The following is a 20,238-nucleotide window of genomic DNA, read 5'->3' on the forward strand; positions in this document are numbered from 1 at the left end:
CGTTTCGGGTCGAAACCCTTCTTCAGACTGATGTCAGGTCGGCGGTACAAAGGAAGGATATAGGTGGAGACAGGAAGATAGAGGGAGAACTGGGAAGGGGGAGGGGAAGAGAGGGACCGAGGAACTATCTAAAGTTGGAGAAGTCAATGTTCATACCGCTGGGCTGCAGGCTGTAAAGGCGAAATATGAGGTGCTGTTCCTCCAACTTCCGATGGGCCTCACTATGGCACTGGAGGAGGCCCATGACAGAAAGGTCAGACTGGAAGTGGGAGGGGGAGTTGAAGTGCTCAGCCACCGGGAGATCAGGTTGGTTAAGGGGCGTGGCTGTGTTCTGCAGCTGCAGCTCACCGGCAGTCTCTCCGTTTTTTTTTTGTGTTTTTTTTGTCATTGTTGATGTTAAATGTACGTTTTGTTTTATTTTTAATTCTGTGTATGTAGGGGGGTGGTGGGAAACCTTTTTTAAAATCTCCTCCTCAACGGAGATGCGACCTTTACCGTGTGGTATCTCCGTTCGCGCAACGGCCTAACATCGTGGAGTCGGCGGCCTCCAGCTGGGATCGACCTCCAAGACTCCGGTCGCAGGGCCTGGACTTACCATCTCGGAGGCTTCGGCCGTGGGCCCTGCAGACCGCAACATCGGGAGCTCGCAGGTCCCTGGCTGGCGACCGGCTTTTGGGAGCTCCAGCCGTAGCAGCTTCGACCGCCCCGAAGCACGAGGCACGATCAACCCGCCCGCAGGCCCTTCATCGCCCTGCGTGGCTCGGCCGCAGCACTTTACATCGCCCGGTGGGGGCTCAGGACTCTCATCGCCCTGCGTGGCTCGGCCGCGGCATTTTCCATCGCCCGGTGGGGGCTCAGGACTTTCATCGGCCTGCTCGGCTCGACCCTGGGACTTTCCATCGCCCGGTGGGGGCTTCAAGGGGTTGGGAGCCTCGATCGCCTCGTGGCGCCACGGGAGAAGAACGAGGAGGAGATAAGACTTTGCCTTCCATCACAGTGAGGGTATGCCTAGAGCAATCACTGTGATGGCTGTTTTGTGCAAAAAATTGTATCTGTGTGTCTTGTGTTCTTTAATGTCTACTGCCGGACCCTGACGTGAGAGGACGCTGGCGTTGATTATTCGCCGCTTTTCCGTCAGGATAGTTTGTCTGTTTGTCTGTTTGTTTCTATGTTAATTGTATTTGTAAAGCGCTTTGTGCATGTGTTAAGGCGCTATATAAAATAAATATATTATTATTATTATTATTATTATTAAGGCGGAATGAGCGAAGGTGTTGAGCCAAACGATCGCTGAGCCTACGTTTGGTTTTGCCGATGTAAAGAAGTTGACATCTAGAGCAGCGGATACAATAGATGAGGTTGGAGGAGGTGCAGGTGAACCTCTGTCTCACCTGGAAAGACTGTTTGGGTCCTTGGATGGAGTTCGGGGGGGGAGGTAAAGGGACAGGTGTTGCATCTCCTGCGGTTGCAGGGGAAAGTGCCCGGGGATGGGGTGGTTTGGGTAGGAAGGGACGAGTGGACCAGGGAGTTACAGAGGGAACTGTAGATCCATGTCAGGTTTGACTGTTGTGCACCCGGTCCGTAATCCAGGCCGGGTTTTGTACTGTGTTATCCTGGTGTTAGCTGGGAGATCCAGTCAGTGACTGGAGGTAATGGAAGCCAGCAACTGTACTATAAGGACCTGCTAATAAAGGACTTATATATATATCTGAGTGCCTCTCAATGAACACACACACAAACATGGTGTCAGAAGTGGCCGTTATTTAGCTTTGGGTCACCACAATTTGTTTCCTCAAGACTTTTGACGTCTCTAACCATGGCTGATTCTTTTCGGAGGCCTGATCCACTTGTCTTTGACGGCAACATCGGTGAACGTTGGCGCACCTTCGAGGAAGATTACGATGTGTTCATTGCTGCTGCACACCACGACAAGACTCCCCACGTACAAGCATCCATTCTCCTCAATCTTGCAGGTTTGGAAGCAATCCGTCAGGCGAAACTGTTTGTTTATGCTGAGGCTGTGCTGGATGCGGCTGGTGCAGTTATCACAACTGCCGAGACGATTCACGACCCTGTGTGCCTTAAGAATAAATTTTGGCAGCTGTGTGATCCACAGACTAACCTTATCATGGAACGGCACAAATTCTTTACATGTTCCCAGAAACCGGGAAGTCAAGTTGCAGATTTGGTAACCTCTGTGATGAACTCACGAGAGACAGGCTTGTGTGTGGTATCACTAACGACAAATTGAGAAGAGACCTTCTGCGTGAATGCGATTAGCACCTGTCGGATTTATGAATTGACGGATGTCGACACAAGGACTTTAAGTGCCGTGCCTCAGCCTGTTTTCCACGTTGACTCGACGGGACCATTTATCAGAAAGGAACGTCGACCGTTCAAAGTGACACAGGCCCAGCCTGGCAGGGCTGGCATCAGCCTCGTTAGTGATTGTACTAATTGTGGTTACTCTCATATAGCCAAACGGGAGAACTGCCCGGCTTTTGGACAGATTTGTCATGGCTGCAAACGAAGAAATCATTTCTTGAAATGCTGCAGAAGTTCCAATACGATTGAGACAAAACAAGCTGTACATTTGATACACCCAGAGCCTTCACATGACTTATCAGATAGTGATACTGTAAACTTCAGTACACCTTAAGTGGATGGAATTCGCCTCAATGCACACTCTGTCCGGGGCCAGTTAATTAAGCACAAAGATCCCATGGTCACATTAAAGATAAACAATGTGCCTGTTGTTGTGAAAATAGACACAGGTGCGGCGTGCAACGTCATATCTCTTGCCGAGTTTTCAAGGCTTCGTAGAGCTGAGGAACTAAAAACATGTGACGCAACCCTCCAGGCATACGGGGGGAACGAAGTGCTTCCTCTTGGAGTGGTGGAGCTACGGTGCCACCTCGCGGCACAATCGTACAATTTACAATTTTACATCGTTGATTGCACAGTCGTGCCTCTCCTTGGCATTGAAGCATGTATCGACATGGGACTGATTTCATTCGGCAAGGCCGTGCATCAGCTTGCGCCAGTCCCAGACTCCACACAACGTATCCTCGCGAACTATAAGGATCTCTTCAGCGACGAACTGGGCAAGCTGCCTATCACTTACTCAATGACTATTGACCGGGATGTGAGACCCGTGGTCCGCCCTGCTCATTGCGTCCCAGTCGCCATGCGAGACCGGGTCAAGGCAGAGCTTGACAGGATGGAAGCTCTAGGAATTATTACTCCTGTTACGGAGCCCACTGACTGGGTATCCTCGATGGTGGCCGCAACCAAGAAGGACAAGCGGGAGATACGTATATGCATCAACCCGAGGGATTTAAACACTGCACTCAAGCGACCTCATCACCCGATGCGCACTGTGGAAGAGGTGGCCGCACACATGGGCAAGGCCACAGTGTTCTCCGTTCTCGATGCCGAAGACCTCGTTCTGGCAAATTCCCCTGGACCACAAATCATCTCTGCTCACTACTTTCAGCACATCCTTCGGACGCTACAGATTCTTGCGGATGCCGTTCGGGATTAACGCGGCCAGTGAAGTGTTTCAACGCTCTATGGAGCAGCTCTTCGACAGATGCCCATGTGCGATTGTTGTCAATGACATTATCGTGGCGGGTAAAGACGTGCAGGAGCATGATGTTAACTTAAGAAAGGTACTCAATCGTGCCAGGGAGATACACTTAAAACTCAACCCCAACAAGTGCAGGTTCCGTATCAACAAGGTAAACTATGCAGGACATGTTTTCACCAGTGAGGGCCTCAAGGCTGATCCTAAGACAGCAGCCATCAGTGAGATGGCAGTTCCGACTGACGTCACCAGCCTGCAGAGGTTCCTGGGCATGGTGAACTATCTTGGCAAGTTTATTCCTCACTTTAGTGAACTCTCCGCTCCACTGTGACAGCTATCTCACAAAGACATTGCATGGACGTGGCATGAGCAACAACAGCGAGCTTTTGACGCTCTCAGACACCTGATGTCGTGTCCACGCACCCTGGCATATTTCGACGTCAATCGACCAGTTACGCTGATCTGCGACGCATCCCAGTATGGACTCGGTGCTGCATGCCTGCAGGATGGCCAGCCCATTGCTTATGCCTCAAGGACCATGACAGACGCGGAGACACGCTACGCACAAATCGAGAAAGAACTGTTGGCGGTTGTCTTTGCATGTGAAAAGTTCAACGATCACATTTTCGGCAAGGCTACCATTGTGGAGACTGATCACCAACCACTGATTTCCATACTGAACAAACCACTCCATGCTGCCCCAGCGAGACTGCAGCGTATGCTGCTGCGTCTCCAAAAATACGACATTACACTAATCTACAAACCCGGCAAGGACATGCACCTAGCTGACACCCTGTCCCGTGCGCCCAGGAAGACCTCTAATGAGCATGCTTCCGAGGATTGTTTTGATGTAATGATGGTCGATCATCTCCCATCGTCTTGTCTGGAATTGTTGGTGGTACACACGGCAGAGGACGACACGTTGCAGTCGCTTGCGTCCGTCATTCGACACGGTTGGCCGAGCAAATCGCATATGGTATCATTCTCTGTACAACCGTACTTCCCCGTTAGAGATGAGCTGGTTATCGAGAACGGGGTCATTATGAAAGGCCACAAGGCGGTGATCCCTGCCTCACTACGGCAGCAGTACTTTGACGCAATACATAGGGGCCACCCTGGCGCTGAGGCAACGGTTCAGCGAGCCAAAAGTATGTTTTTCTGGCCTGCTATGTCTGACTACATGCGCCAGAGGGTGCAATCATGTGCGGTGTGTAACAGTTTGGCCCCACATCAGCAAAGGGAACCACTTTTGCTGCACCCGGTTCCTGATTTACCCTGGTCCTCTGTGGCCACTGACATTTGTGAGTGGCGTGGCAATCAATATCTGGTTCTGGTGGATTCCTATTCCGGATGGTTCGAGATCGATTTGCTCCGCACAGTTTCCTCAGCGGCGATAATTCAAAAACTGGCGAGACATTTCTTGGTCCATGGGTCTCCTTACACCCTCATGTCGGATAATGCCGGTCAATTTACCAGTCAGTGTTTCAAGGACTTTGCTATGCGCTGGGATTTTAAACACATCACCAGCAGCCCGGAGTATCCAATAGTCAAACGGGCTAGCCGAGAGGGCTGTCCGTGCTGCCAAACAGGTCATGGAGAGATCCAGAAGAGCCGGGTTTGATGTATTCCTGGATCTCCTCAATCTCCATAACGTTTCACGTGACCCGGTATTGGGTTCGCCGACCCAACGATTGATGTCCAGACAAACTCGTACCACCCTTCCTGTTGCAAGACACCTGCTGCAGCCCCATGTTCACGAGCCCCAAGTTGTTCAGGCTCAGCTGCAACATAAACGGCAGATCCAGAAGGCGTATTATGACAGGTCTAGCCATCCTCTCCAGCCTCTGTCGGAGGGTCAGACGGTCTGTCTGCAGACCCAGAAGGGTCATGATCGTCTGGGGGTAGTTAGTGGGACCTGCCAGGAGCCGTGGTCCTATCTTGTCCAATCGGAAGGAGGAACCTACCGGCGGAGCAGAAAACACCTTCTACCGGTGAATGAGCCGGTGCCATCTCATCCGCGTCCGCATGGCTACACGGAGGTCGCAGATGGCAGGTTACAGACCAATGGAGGCCAGGCGTCGGCAGACCACAAGCTGGTCTTTACACCAACAAAGGAGCCGGTGATGGAATCACCCATAAAATTGCCTACACAGTCACCCATGACTTCACTGGTGCAGTCTCCTGTGCAGAAGGCCGTTGCGAGACCAGTGCCGTTTGAACCACCACCCATGGTGCTGACACCTACAATGGGTACGGCGGAAGGCTTGTATCGTACTCGTGCAGGACGGGTCTGTAAGCCCAATCCCAAGTACCAAGACTGTGGCTAGACACGCTATGGACTCTGGTTAAGTATGGTCGTTACCGTTCCCTTTTTCTTTATCTTACTCGAGTTGTATCCTCCTCTGTTTAGCGTTTGTCGTAATTGGTTTTTCATCCCTTGTATTAGGATGGGGGTAAGCTGTAGTTGTTTCATATTGTAGTGGCTTTATATACTCTTATCTAGTTTGGGGGCTTATGCTTAAGAAGGGGGATGTAGATCCATGTCTGGTTTTACTGTTGTGCACCCGGTCCGTAATCCAGGCCGGGTTTTGTACTGTTATCCTGGTGTTAGCTGGGAGATCCAGTCAGTGACTGGAGGTAATGGAAGCCAGCATCTGTACTATAAGGACCTGCTAATAAAGGACTTATATATATATCTGAGTGCCTCTCAATGAACACACACACAAACAGGAACGGTCTCTGCGGAACGCAGAAAGGGGAGGGGATGGGAAGATGTGGCCAGTAGTGGGGTTCCGTTGGAGGTGACGGAAATGTTGGAGGATGATTTGTTGGACACGCTGGCTGATGGGGTGGAAGGTGAGAACGAGGGGGTTCTGTCCTTGTTACTCCAGCATTTTGTGAATAAATACCTTCAACCTGTTGGAAATCCTCACCTCCCTCATCAACATTATAAATGCAGAAAATTGGTTCAGTTCATCAGTCAATTAATATCAGGATGTGCTATTTATTTCCATCCCCAACTCTTGCCATCATTCGAAGATAGACACAAAATGCTGGAGTAACTCAGTGGGATAGGCAGCATCTCTGGAGAGGAGAGAACCCTTCTTCAGACTGATCTTGCCATCATTCTGTCAATTTATCCAATTCTATACTTGCCAATAATAATGTTCACTTTCTTGTAAATTCTGCTGTTTCATTCTTATGCTTTCCTACCTGCCATCAGTCTAATGTTTGTCGAACCATTAGTACCTATTCACCACGTTTCAGAATGCTCCGTATTCTCTGCAAGTTTCTCGTAGTCTTGTAGATCTTGTAGCTTTCCAGTCCCAATAGTTGCTTAGAGTTTTCACTTAACTTAGTTAAAATTTCTGGAAGTCCCTCTCTAAATCTTCCCACATTATTTTTCTAGTTATAAACCACTCAGAACCTGTTTGATTTTTGTAATATTGGAGTTAGGGTCCATATCTTTGTATGTGGGTTTTTGGAACTTCTCAGAAATTGCTATTGAAAGCAGGTTAACAGGTTACCAGCTTTGATGAAAGCTCTGAAGAACAATGGCAAATCTATTCTATTGTGGAATTCTCTGCCTCAGAAGGCAGTGGAGGCCAATTCTCTGGATGCTTTCAAGAGAGTTAGATGGAGGTCTTAAAGATAGCAAAGTCAAGGGATATGGGGAGAAGGCAGGAACTGATTGTGGATGATGAGCCATGATCACAGTGAATGGCGGTGCTGGATCGAAGGGCCAAATGGCCTACTCCTGCACCTATTGTCTATCAATATATCTTGTATCCTCATATATTTCTTCAGTGATTCTGAAAGGTTTGCTTCTTGAATGCTGCATTGAGAGGCAAATCACCAAAATGTTTTTTAAAAAGTTGATGGAATTTGAACCAAGCTTCTCATTCACCCTATTTTGTCTGTGCCAACTTGGAGACTGCACTACCACATTTGTATCCTCGTACAATTATGTTGTTATATTGTGGCACTCGGGAAACGGCAAGTCAGGAAGAGAAATAAACTTCAGTCATCCGGCTGTACTGGATACGATTAGCGTAGCAACCTGCTTGCAGGAAGTGCACAACTACACAGGCTTTCCTTGACAAACATAGACATCTGAAACCCTTGAAGGCATTTCACAAGGTAATCCATATATTCAAAAAATTCTGGATAAAGACCTCCTGCCTGCTCTGTGATTTTCAATATGACCACTGCCCTTCAGTTTGTAATAAAAAAGGAACTGCAGATGCTGGTTTACACCAAAGCTAGAAACAAAATGCTGTTGTAACTCAGCGAACCAAGTAGCACTTTGGAGAAAATGGATAGAAAAAAATGCTAGGGCTGAATGAAGAAGGGCCCTGACCTGAAACGTCACACATCGATTTTCTCCAAAGATACCGCCTGACCCGCTGTTACTCCAGCATTTTGTGTCTGCTCCCAGTTTCTTTGATATGTAATTCTACTATCTACCTCATTGAAGAACTTCAGACTATTTTTGATCGGCTTTACTTGCTATATCTTGCACGAAGTGGTCTTCACGTTATTCTCTTTATCATGTACCTGTACACTGTGAATGGCTCGATTGCAATCATGTATTGTCTTTCCGCTGACTGGTCAGCACGCAAGAAAAGTGTTTCACTCTTGGTACACGTGACAATAAACTAAACACTAAACTGTTTTCTGAGACGACTAATTATATCAACATCGCCATTATATTGGGTTAAATTCAGGTTTGCTTGGGGTTAGATAACAAATTCGGGCTAAGAATCGAACTAAGACTAACGTGGGGATGATTTAGCTGTAAATAACTCAGAAGACATAAGGATGCCGGAGCAGTCTGACGCGGGAACAGTGGATGGCTCGGCATGTGGCAAGACTAGCGATCAATCCAGTTGTCTGTACGCGGTGAAATGCAGCCACTAAACACTGAGGCTTCGTAAACGGATAAGACTAAAAACGGTGACGTCAATAACGAATGTATGTCGAGTTTTGGGCCGAGATTGGAGCGAGGACTGATGTGAAACGTTCCTCCATCAAACGACAACACCCTCACACGGCGCGGCGGCCGGCGAGGCTGTCCAATATTCTGTCCAATAAGGAGTGAATTCCGCATCCCACGTGACGCGGCGGCCGGCGAGGAGCGCGCGGGTAAAGGGACGCGCGTGCCGGCCAACCGCCGCTGCCGCCAGCTGGGAGGAGGCGAGAATACAGGGGGTGGGATGGGCGCCGCCGCGATGTTGCTGCTGCTGCTGCTGCTGCTGGGCAGTGTGAATGTTGCCTCGGCGGTGTGGAGGTAAGGGAGATGGAGGCGTGGTGGAGAACATCGATGGGTGTGGTGAGAAGTGGGCGGCGGAGATCCAATCAGGGGGAGACGGATGTAGTCCTGGAACTCCTGGGTGAGAGGAGCTGCCTGAGGTCCTAGGGGGAAGACTTGGATGGGAGACGTGCAGACCCGGGGAGGTCTTGGTGCGAGGCGGGGTGCGGAACCTGGGTCGGAGGTCCTGGGTGGATGGGCAGGTCCTGGGGTCGGAGGTCCTGGGTTGGTGGGCAGGACCTGGGTCGGAGGTCCGGGGTTGGTGGACAGGTCCTGGGGTCGGAGGTCCTGGGGTCGGAGGTCCTGGGGTCGGAGGTCCTGGGATCGGAGGTCCTGGGGTCGGAGGTCCTGGGGTCGGAGGTCCTGGGGTCGGAGGTTCTGGGTTGGTGGACAGGTCCTGGCGTAGGAGGTCCTGGGTTGGTGGGCAGGACCTGGGTCGGAGGTCCTGGGTTGGTGGACAGATCCTGGGGTCGGAGGTCCTGGGTTGGTGAACATGTCCTGGGGTAGGAGGTCCTGGGTTGGTGGGCAGGACCTGGGTCTGAGGTCCTGTGGTCGGAGGTCCTGGGTTGGTGGACAGGTCCTGGGGTCGGAGGTCCTGGGTTGGTGGACAGGTCCTGGCGTAGGAGGTCCTGGGTTGGTGGGCAGGACCTGGGTCGGAGGTCCTGGGTTGGTGGACAGATCCTGGGGTCGGAGGTCCTGGGTTGGTGAACATGTCCTGGGGTAGGAGGTCCTGGGTTGGTGGGCAGGACCTGGGTCTGAGGTCCTGTGGTCGGAGGTCCTGGGTTGGTGGACAGGTCCTGGGGTCGGAGGTCCTGGGTTGGTGGACAGGTCCTGGGGTAGGAGGTCCTGGAGTCGGAGGTCCTGGGTTGGTGGACAGGTCCTGGGGTCAGAGGTCCTGGGATCGGAGGACCTGGGGGGTGGGCAGGATCTGGGTCGGAGGACATGGGTGGGAGGGATGGTAGTGGCAATCGGAGTATGATCCCAAGATTAGGAGAGGGGCGATATTGATATTGTAAAGTTATCTTGTTAATAGTCCATTTTAAAGGATGGTGCAAGGGCAGTTTGCCGTATTCTTTTCAGTTAACAGAAGGCTCAAAAAATTCCTGGCTTCTGAGAGTTTGCATTGTATAGATATCTCATAAAAAGGTTACATTGAAAGACAATACATCTTATATGCTAAGCTACATTGGCAATTTTAAACAAAACATTTTTAACATTAATTTTAAGATGTTTTTTTCAGATATTCCAACAATATGGAAAGTCGAATTGCCATAAATACGCGAAGGAGTGTAAGTGATTCTACCAACGGGCAATGATTAATAGATTTCTTTATCACTACATACAATATCGCCCCTCTCCTAATCTTGGGATCATACTCCGATTGCCACTACCATGGTAGGCTGTTCCAGAAGATTAAGATGCACAGGATTCAGTGTACAGATTCAGACTTGGTTTACTAATAACTAATTACTAATAGGCTTATGGTGGAAAGGTGTTTATTCAGGCTGCTTGTCTGTGACCAGTGGAATTTCACAGGGATCTGGTGTTTTTGATATGTATAAATAACTGGGACGTAAGTGAGCTGGCAGTCTGTTTATCCTTTTTCTTATTTTGTCTATGTGTCAGTGTTAGATGTATGTAGTAGTTTATTTTTAGCTGTGTATATGGGGGAAACCTTTCTTTAAAAAAAAAACTCTTCCTCGAGGCGCAGCTTGGCCGCAGGACCTTCCATCGGTCCCGCGGCTCGGCTCGGCCGCGGGGCCTTCATTCGCCTGGCGCGGCTTGGCCGTGGGACCTTCCAGCGCCCGTCGCGGTTCGGCCGCGGGGCCTTCCATCACTGCGGGGCTTTCCAGTGCCCTGCGGGCTTGGCCATGGGACCCTCCAGCGCCAGGCACGGCTCAGCCGCGGGACCTTCCAGCGCCCGGCGTGGCTCGGCCGCGGGACCTTCCAGCGTGCGGCTCAGCCGCGGGACCTTCCAGCGCCCGGCGTGGCTCGGCTGCGGGACTTTTCATCGCCCGGCGCGGCTCGGCCGCGGGACCTTCCAGCGCCCGGGGCGGCTCAGCCGCGGGGCCTTCCAGCGCCCTACGCGGCTCGGCCGTGGGACTTTTCAGCGCCCGGCGCGTCTCGGCCGCGGGACTTTTCATCGCCCGGCTCGGCCGCGGGGCCTTCCATCGCCCGGTACGGCTCAGCCGTGGGACTTTCCATCTCCTTGCGGGGGCTGCGCGAGTTGGGAGCCTCGGTCGCCTCGGCAAAAGTCGAACTATCTGTCCGTGGGAGAAGCATGGGGGAAGAGAGACATTTTTTTTTTGCCTTCCCTCACAGTGAAGGGGTGTCTGGAGGAGTCACGGTGATGGATGTTTGTGTTAAAATTGTGTGTCTTGTGTCTTTACTCCGTACTGTTGTGGCTGTGTGGCAAATGATTCTCGTTCAATTCATTTTGAATGACAATAAAGGTAATTCAGATCAAGATTACTGGATTTGCAGACTGTGAGAAAGGATGTCAAAGTACACATTGATATATAGATTACCTACAGAAATAGGCAGAGCAAAGGCAGGTGGAGCTTTGAGTATGTGTCAGGATGTCATGATGCAGCTTTTTCGGATTTTGGTTAGTCTGCATTTGGAGTATTTTGTGCAGTTCTGGTCACCACATTACAGGAAGGGTGTGGAGGTTTTGGCGGGGCTGCAGAAGAGGTTTTCCACAATGCTGTTTTATTTAGAGAGTATTAGCTACAAGGAGAGGTTGGACATATTTACATTGTTTTCTCTTGAGTGTGAGAACCTCAGGGCACACTTGATAGAAGTATGTGAGGCAAAGATAGGATAGACAGACAGAGTTTGAAAATAAGATGTCACCCATATAAGACAAAAATTCAGTGACTTTTTTTCTGATGGTCATAATTCTTTGGAGCTTTCTTCCTCAAATGGAAGAATCAGAGTATTTGAATGTTTTTTATGACAGAATCAGATTCACAATGAGTAATGGGGTGAAAAGGTTTGGTTTAGTTTAGTTTAGAGATAGAGCACAGAAACACGCCCTTCGGCCAACTGAGTGCGCGCCGACCAGCGATCCCCGCACATTAACACACACTTGGAACGATTTATATTTATACCAAGCCAATTAACATACAACCTGTATATTTTTGGAGTGTGGGAGGCAATCAAAGATCTTGGAGAAAACCCACGTGGTCACGGGGAGAACGTACAAACTGTACAGATAGCACCCATAGTCGGGATTGAGCCCGGATCTCTGGCACTGTATGCAGCAACTCTAACGCTGTGCCCAAGTTTTTGGGAATAAGCAAGAATGGGGAGTAGAGGCCAGATCAGCCCCCAATAGTCAATGGGTGTTTGAAGAGCAAATATGTCAGGAGATTGCAGGCAGCTGCAGGACTAAGAAGATTGTCTTAGAAGGACTAAAAATGGAAAAGGAGATAGTTCTGGAAGATAATATTAAGGGCAATCCCAAGAGATTTTATGTACATTAAAGGAAAAAGGGTAACCAGACAGCGAATGGGGTCCCTCCGGAATCTAAGTCGTCAACTCTGCGTGGAGCCACAGGAGATGGGCAATTCCCTCAATTCATATTTCTCTGCTGTTTTTACTGTTGAGAAAGATATGAGGACCGGGGAACTTGGTCAATGGTAGTGTCTAAAGGGCAGTCAGTATTATGGTCGAGGAGGTGTTGTAAGTCCTAACGCATATGATGGTAGACAAATCTCCCGAACCTGATCAGTTACATCCGAGGACACTGTTGTAAGCTAGAGTGGAAATTGCAGGTGCCCTGGCTGAAATTTATCAGTCATTAAATATGGGTGAGGTGCAAGAAGGTTGGAGGGTGGCAAATGTTGTGCCTCTATTTAAGAAGGGCTGAAGGGAAAGGCCTGGGAACTACAGGCCAGTGAGACTGGTAAAAAAATTAATAGAAAGTATTCAGAGGGATAAGTTGTACATACATTTAGATGTACAAGGACTGATTAGGGATAGTCAGCAAGGTTTTGTACGTGGGAGATCGTGGCTCACGAGTCTTATTGAGTTTTTTGAAGATGTGAACAAAAAAGTTGATGAGGGCACAGCTGTAGACGTACAGGAAAATAACTGCAGATGCTGGTACAAATCGAAGGTATCACAAAATGCTGGAGTCACTCAGCGGGTCAGGCAGCTTCTCAGGAGAGAAGGAATGGGTGACGTTTCGGGTTGAGACCCTTCAGGCTGTAGACGTATATATGGATTTCAGCAAGGCATTTGACAAGGTTGACATGGTAGGCTGTACTGGATTCAAGGAGAGATGGCTGACTGGCTAGAAAATTGGCTTCATCACAGGAAGCAAAGGGTGATGGTGGAAGGTTTTTTTTCGGACTGGGAGCCTGTGGCTAGTGGTGTGCCTCATGGTTCGGTTCAAAATTATTTGGATGAGAATGTGTAAGGTTTGCAAATGACATTAAAGTGGATGGTATTGTGGATAGTGGAAATTGTTGTCAAAAATTACAGCAGGATCTAGATCAGTTGGGCAGATGGGCTGAGGGATGGTTAATATAAAGAAGTGCGAGGTATAGAATTTTGGGAAGTTTAACCAGGGCAGGACCTACACAGTGGCTCTGGGGAGTGTTGTAGAGCAGAGGGATCTAGGAGTGCAGGTACATATTTAGTTTAGTGTAGTTTAGTTTAGAGATACAGTGCGGAAACAGTCCCTTTCGGCCCACCGGGTCCGCGCCGACCAGCGATCCCCACACATTAACACTATCCTATACCCATTAGGGACAATTTTTACATTTACCAAGCCAATTAACCGACAAACCTGTACATCTTTGGAGTGTGAGAGGAAACCGAAGATCTCGGAGAAAACCCACGCAGATCACGGGGAGAACGTACAAATTCCGTACAGACAGCACCCGTAGTCGGGATCGAACCCGGGTCTCTGGCGCTGCTTTCACTGTAAGGCAGCAACTCCACCACTGTGCCACTGTGCCGCCCCAAATTTCCTTGAGAGTAGCGTCACAGGTACACACTGTGGTCAAGAAGGCTTTCTTGATTGACCTTTATCAGGGTATTGACTAGAAGTTGGGAGGTCATGTTACAGTTGTACAGTACATTGGTGAGGCCACATTTAGAATATAGTGTTCAGTTTTGGTCAACCCGTCATAGGAATGATGTTGTTAAGCTTAAAGGGAGCAGAGAAGATTCACAAGGATGTTGTCAGGACTCATGGGCCTGAGGTATAGGGAGAGGTTGAGCAGGCTAGTACTTTAAAAGGATGAGGGGTGATCTTTATAGAGGTGTATAAGATAATGAGTGAAATAGATAGGGTAAATGGACAGTCTTTTACCCAGATTAGGGGAATCAAAAACCAGATGATGTAGATTTAAGGTGAGGGGGGATGGATTTACTAGGATCCAGAGGGCCAACATTTTTACACAAAGGGTGGTAGGTATATGAAACGAGCTGCTAGAGAATGTAGTTCAGAATCAGAATCAGAATTACCTTTATTGTCATCCAAAAAACAAGTCTTTTGGACAAGATTTCGTCACCCACAGTCCAACAGTAAGAGCAATAAAATAAGCAATTACACAACCACAAACGAACACAAAACAAACAAAAAAAAGAGATATCCATTACAGTGAGTCTCCTCCAGTCACCTCCTCGCTGTGATGGAAGGCTAGCATGTAATTTCTCTTCCCCTGCCGTCTTCTCCCGCGGTCAGGCTGTTGAAGTTGCCAGGCGACGATGGAAGGTCCGCAGCCCCAAGCCCCGCGATCTGGGGCGGGCGAAGATGCTGCCACTGCACGTTGGGGCGGTCATGGCTCCCGACATTGAAGCCCCCGCCGAGCAGAGAAAAATCCCGCCGCCTATTTCAGGCCGCGCCGGACGGCCTTGTGGCAGGTACTATCACAATGTTTAAAAAACATTTGGACAAATCCACGGACATGATAGGTTTAGAGGGATATGCACCAAATGCAGGCAGATGAGACTAGCCGACCTCCCAACCCTTCCGATTTTGCCTCACATTTTTCCGCAAAACACATGCCTCGTTGCTCACCTCGCCGCTGGCCAGGCCTCGCCGCTGTACTCGCCTCGCCTCGCCGCTAGCCTGGCGTTGCCTCGCCGCTGGTCTCGCCTCGCCGCTGTACTCACCTCGCCTCACCGCTGTACTTGCCTCGCCGTCGCTCGGCCGGCCTCGCCTTGTCGCTGGCCCGGCTTCGCCTCGCCTTGCCGCTGGCCCAGCCTCACCTCGCCTCTCGCCGCTGCCCTCGTCTCGCCGCTGGCCCGGCCTCGCCGCTGGCCTAGCTCGCTGCAGAGTGTGAGGCCCGTTGATGTTGAGAGGGGATGGGGGGGGGGAGGCATGGGGTGCAGGGGAGGGTGGCAGTGAAGTGGGAGGAGGGAGTGGGGGTCGGGGTGTGGAGGAAGGGAGGGGGAGAGTGGGGGTGGGAGGGGAATGGGGGAGGAGGGGTGGGGGAGTGGATTTGGGGGGAAAGGGGAGGATGGGTGGAGTACTGCAACAGTCTGTTCGAACTCCTTCCATCGGGCAGACGATACAAGGCCTTCTACGCCCGCACCTCCAGACTCAGGAACAGCTTCATCCCCAGGGCCATAGCTGCTATGAACCGGTCCTGCTGAGCCGGATGGCCACAACGCATAGATCAACTTGCACTTTACCCTGTCAAAAACTTTTACAATTGTTTCGTTTCGTTGGGTTGCTGTTGTCTAAATTACTTAAATTATTGCATCGTATGGGAGGCGCATTCCCAATCTCGTTGTACCCCTGGGTACAATGACAATAAAGATATATTGTATTGTATTGTACAGGAGTAGGGGGGAGGGGTGGGGGGGAGTAGGGTTTCTTCATAACTTAGTCATACATTTTATGACCATTATTCTTTTATTCAATACCAAGAGAATTGGGATGTGTAAGGAAAAAGCAAAATAGAAAAACAAAACAAAACAAAACAATTTTTTCTTTGTTGTAAGAAGTATTTCTGTTTAATAACCGTTCTATAATAGTATATACTCATGATAGGCCTGACATTGTACATGTAGTCCAAGAACTACAGACTGTTGGAAATAGTAGTCGTTTTTCACACGTGAATGTAGCGCAACGCGTATGCGCATTTGGCGTGCATACTTCTTTTTGCCAAAAAGTTGATGTAAAATTGTGAAATTTGGACATCAAAATTCTGAATTTGTAAAATCAAATGTTGGGAGGTCTGGACTAGTGTAACATAGAAACATAGAAACATAGAAAATAGGTGCAGAAGTAGGCCATTCGGCCCTTCGAGCCTGCACCGCCATTCAATATGATCATGGCTGATCATCCAGCTCAGTAACCCGTACCTGCCTTCTCTCCATACCCCCTGATCCCTTTAGCCACAAGGGCCACATCTAACTCCCTCTTAAATATAGCCAATGAACTGGCCTCAACTACCTTCTGTGGCAGAGAATTCCACAGACTCGCCACTCTCTGTGTGAAGAAATGTTTTCTCATCTCGGTCCTAAAAGACTTCCCCCTTATCCTTAAGCTGTGACCCCTGGTTCTGGACTCCCCCAACATTGGGAACAATCTTCCCGCATCTAGACTCTCCAACCCCTTAAGAATTTTATATGTTTCTATAAGATCCCCCCTCAGTCTTCTAAATTCCAGCGAGTACAAGCCTAGTCTATCCAGTCTTTCTTCATATGAAAGTCCCGCCATCCCAGGGATCAATCTGGGATCAACACATTCTGTCAGCTTCACTACAGGTCGTCATTGCAATTGACGAGCAATTTCTTCTATTGACACTTGTGCAATGATACTCTATTAACATGTAACATGTAGTCTTTAGTATCTTTAGCCTATATCAAAAATACACTTACACTTAGAATTTAAACAATTAAAAAGACCTTTAATGCTGCAAAGAATGAAACTTTGTTATATAGCGACAATCTAGCCCCAAATCCCCTTTTTTCCATTGACCCAATTGTTTTTTCTATAACACGATTTTCTATAACACAAAGTTTCTTCGGAGCATGTCTATTGCGCTATGGCAGAATATCTTTTTCATAGATGAAGTTTGTTATCCTCCAGAGTATATAAATCGTAACAATTTACAGCGAAGAAACAAGCTCTTTGGTCTACCACATTAATGCCGATCATTATTCCTGTCTATGCTAATCCCATTTGCCTGCATGAATCCTATATCCTTGCACATTCAAGCACAAGGTATCCACATACCTCTATAATGTTATTACTATTCCTGCCCCCACCATCTCCTCTGTAGTTGGTACCTGGATTCTTTGTTTGATAGATTTATCCCACATATCCTCTTTAAATTACCTCCCTCTCTCCCTCCTTATATCTGTGCCCTCTAGTTTTAGACATCTCTGCCATCCCTATACTGGACATTTGTCCTAACTATGCCTCTTACAATTTGATGTACCTCTATCAGTCTCTTCTCAGTCTCTTTCATTCCAGGGAAAGCAGACCTAATCTATCCAACCCCTCCTGTTAACTCAAGGACTCCAATCCAGACAACATCCTTATGAAAGATAGACATAAAATGCTGGAGTAACTCAGCGGGACAGGCAGCATATCTGGATAGAGGAATGTGTGACGTTTCGGGTCGAGACTCTTCTTCAGACCTATGAATCTTTTCTGCACTCTTTCTAGCTTAATCATGTGCTTTAATAGTGACCAGAAATGTGTGTATTCTGTATTACTATTCATGCTGCCAAACCACATTCCTGTAGAATTTGTGGGTATATAATAATTTGTGGGTATATAAAAATTATGAGAGGCCTGGATAAGGTGAGGGGTCATAGTCTCTTTCCCAGGATAGGGAGTCTAAAACTAGTGGGCATAGATTTAAGGTGAGAGGGAAAAACTTTAAAGGGACATGAGTGACAATTTTTTTCACTTGGAGGTTGTTGGGTATATAGATTGAACTGTGGAGGTGTATATGATTACTACCTTTAAACAGATGTGTGAATAGAAACGGTTTAGAGGGATATGGACCAAATGCAGGTAAATGGACTAGTTCAGATAGACATGGTTTTCTTGTACAGGTTGGATAATAGGGCCTGTTGCTGTGCTATATATCTCTACAACTCTGTAACTGTAACATGATAGTCCAATTCTTCTACTCAGTGCCTTAGCCAATGAAGGCAAACTATGTCTTCCTAACTCCCCTGCATAGCTTTTCCCATCACCCTATATGAGTTGCTCCTGCTCTTATTTCTTATGTTTTTGTCATCTCTAGTTCCTTTGCCAGTCACTTTAGATTATTAACCTCTAGTTATCAATCATTATCACTAGAAACATGTTTTCCTTATTTAGCTTGTTGAAGTTGTTCTATGACTTCAAACATCACTCTTGCAGCATTATGGCAATTTGAGATTTGGAATTTGATTTGAAGAAAAAAGAAAATATGGAAGTCTCTTGGATGAGAACTTACATGGTATGATTGGCAAGTTTGCAGATGACACAAAAATGAGTGGTATTGTAGACAGTGGAGATGGTTGTCAAAAATTGCAGCAGGATCTTAGGCAGGTGGGTTGAGGAATGGCCGATGGAATTTAATACAGAGAAATGTGAGGTGTTACATTTTGTGAAGTCTAACATGGGTAGGACCAACACAGTGAATGGTAGGGCTCTAGGAAGTGTAGAGCACAGGGATCTAGAAGTGCAGGTACATAGTTCCTTGAAAATGACGTTACAGATAGGGTGAACAAAAGGCTTTCGTCGCAGTGACCTTTATCAGTCAGAGTACTGAGTAAAGAGATCGGGAGGTCATGTTGCTGTTAGATAAGATTTTGGTGAGATTAGATTATTGTGTCCGTTTTGGGCACTGTGTTATAGGTAAGATGCTGTCAAGCTGGAAAGGGTGCAGAGGAGATTTATGGGGATGATGTTAAGACTCAAGGGCCTGAGCTATAAGGAGGGGTTGAGCAGGCTAGGACTATTCATTGGAGATCAGGAGAATGAGGGGTGATCTTATGGAGGTGTATAAAACTTTGAGAGAAAATGATCGGATAATCGCACAGTATCTCTTGCCCCAGAGTAGGGGAATCGAGAACCAAAGTACATTGGTTTAAGGTGATGGGGGGAACAATTTAATAGGAACCTGAGCGGTAACGTTTTTACACAAAGGGAAGTGGTGTATGGAACGAACTGCCAGAAGAGATAATTGAGGCAGGTACTATCGCATCATTTAAGAAACATTTAGACAGGTACATGGATAGGATAGGTTTAGAGGGATAGGGGCCAAACGCAGGCAAGTGGGACTAGTCGAGATGGGACATGATGGTCAGTAGAGCTGAAAGGCATGTTTTCACACTGTATCACGTTATGACTCTAAAAAACTGCATCAAGCAAATTTTCCTAAATTGAAAATCAAACTGCAGGGGATGGAAACTTAAACTGAAAACAGAAAATGCTGAAAATGAAGATTGGGGTCTCTGGCGCTGTGAGGCAGCAGTTATACCAGCTGTGCCACTGTACCGCTCATCAGTTTGTATGCTATCAACTATTTTAATTTGCTGCAATTGCTACGTGCATTCAAGTAAAGAACATTAAACCGATATTTGCATAGTTATTTATAACTCGGATGAAATGTTAACTCATTCTCTCTTCACAGATGCTGCCTGATGTGTATATCCAGCATTTTCTGGTGTTTCATTTTTCATTTCCAGTATCTACAAATCTTCTGCTTTTCAGTGATTCATTCATAACCACTCATGGCTACATCATTCAGTAGCCTTTTCATTCACTGTCAAACCTCTAAAACTAGAAAAAATGCAAAAATCTGGGCACTGGAGATTTGAAATAAAAATAAATGTTGAAAGTAGACACAAAATGCTGGAGTAACTCAGCGGGTCAGGCAGCATCTCGGGAGAGAAGTAATGGGCGACGCTTCGTGTCGAGACCCTTCTTCAGACTGACCTGAAGCATCTGCAGTTTTTTTCTTACACATTAAATGTTGAAAGTATGCTTGAGGGTTATGTGCCAAAAGTAAATTCCTCATGTAAAGTTAAGGAACAGATGTTAAGTTGTTTCTCTCTGCACATTTGCTGCTTGATCTGCTGAATATTTCCCAATATAACTGGGCCAATGCAATTTTCCCAATATCCATTTGTATGTAGTTTTTGGCTGCTGTTCTGGACCTGTGCCCCTCTGCTTCCCTTGTTTACAATTACTTTTATCTTCAACTTTTTACTTTTTTTTGTAGACCCTAAAAAAACACTTCTCATTTGCCTTCATTTCATCATTTTCAAGTACTCAAAAAGGAGAAAGTGAAGGTTTTAGGGAAAGTACGTATCCACTAAATAAAAGATAACAGTTAGAAAACAGGATCCTTCCTGGATATCAAGA

At 47.7% G+C, this 20,238-nt stretch overlaps 1 protein-coding gene across 1 annotated transcript in view; it reads left to right on the forward strand.

Moving 5' to 3' along the window:
- Positions 1 to 8,494: 8,494 nt before the first annotated feature.
- The window catches only part of LOC144597062 (cation channel sperm-associated auxiliary subunit epsilon-like), a 110,296-nt gene continuing 98,552 nt past the window's right edge, over positions 8,495 to 20,238 (forward strand). The window contains exons 1-2 of the mRNA XM_078405976.1: positions 8,495 to 8,876; positions 10,138 to 10,186. Coding sequence (XP_078262102.1) covers positions 8,803 to 8,876; positions 10,138 to 10,186 — 123 coding nt within the window. The 5' untranslated portion in view covers positions 8,495 to 8,802. The remainder of the gene's footprint in view (positions 8,877 to 10,137; positions 10,187 to 20,238) is intronic.

The sequence above is a fragment of the Rhinoraja longicauda genome, chromosome 9, assembly GCF_053455715.1.
Source record: "Rhinoraja longicauda isolate Sanriku21f chromosome 9, sRhiLon1.1, whole genome shotgun sequence".
Classification (NCBI taxonomy): Eukaryota; Metazoa; Chordata; class Chondrichthyes; order Rajiformes; family Arhynchobatidae; genus Rhinoraja; species Rhinoraja longicauda.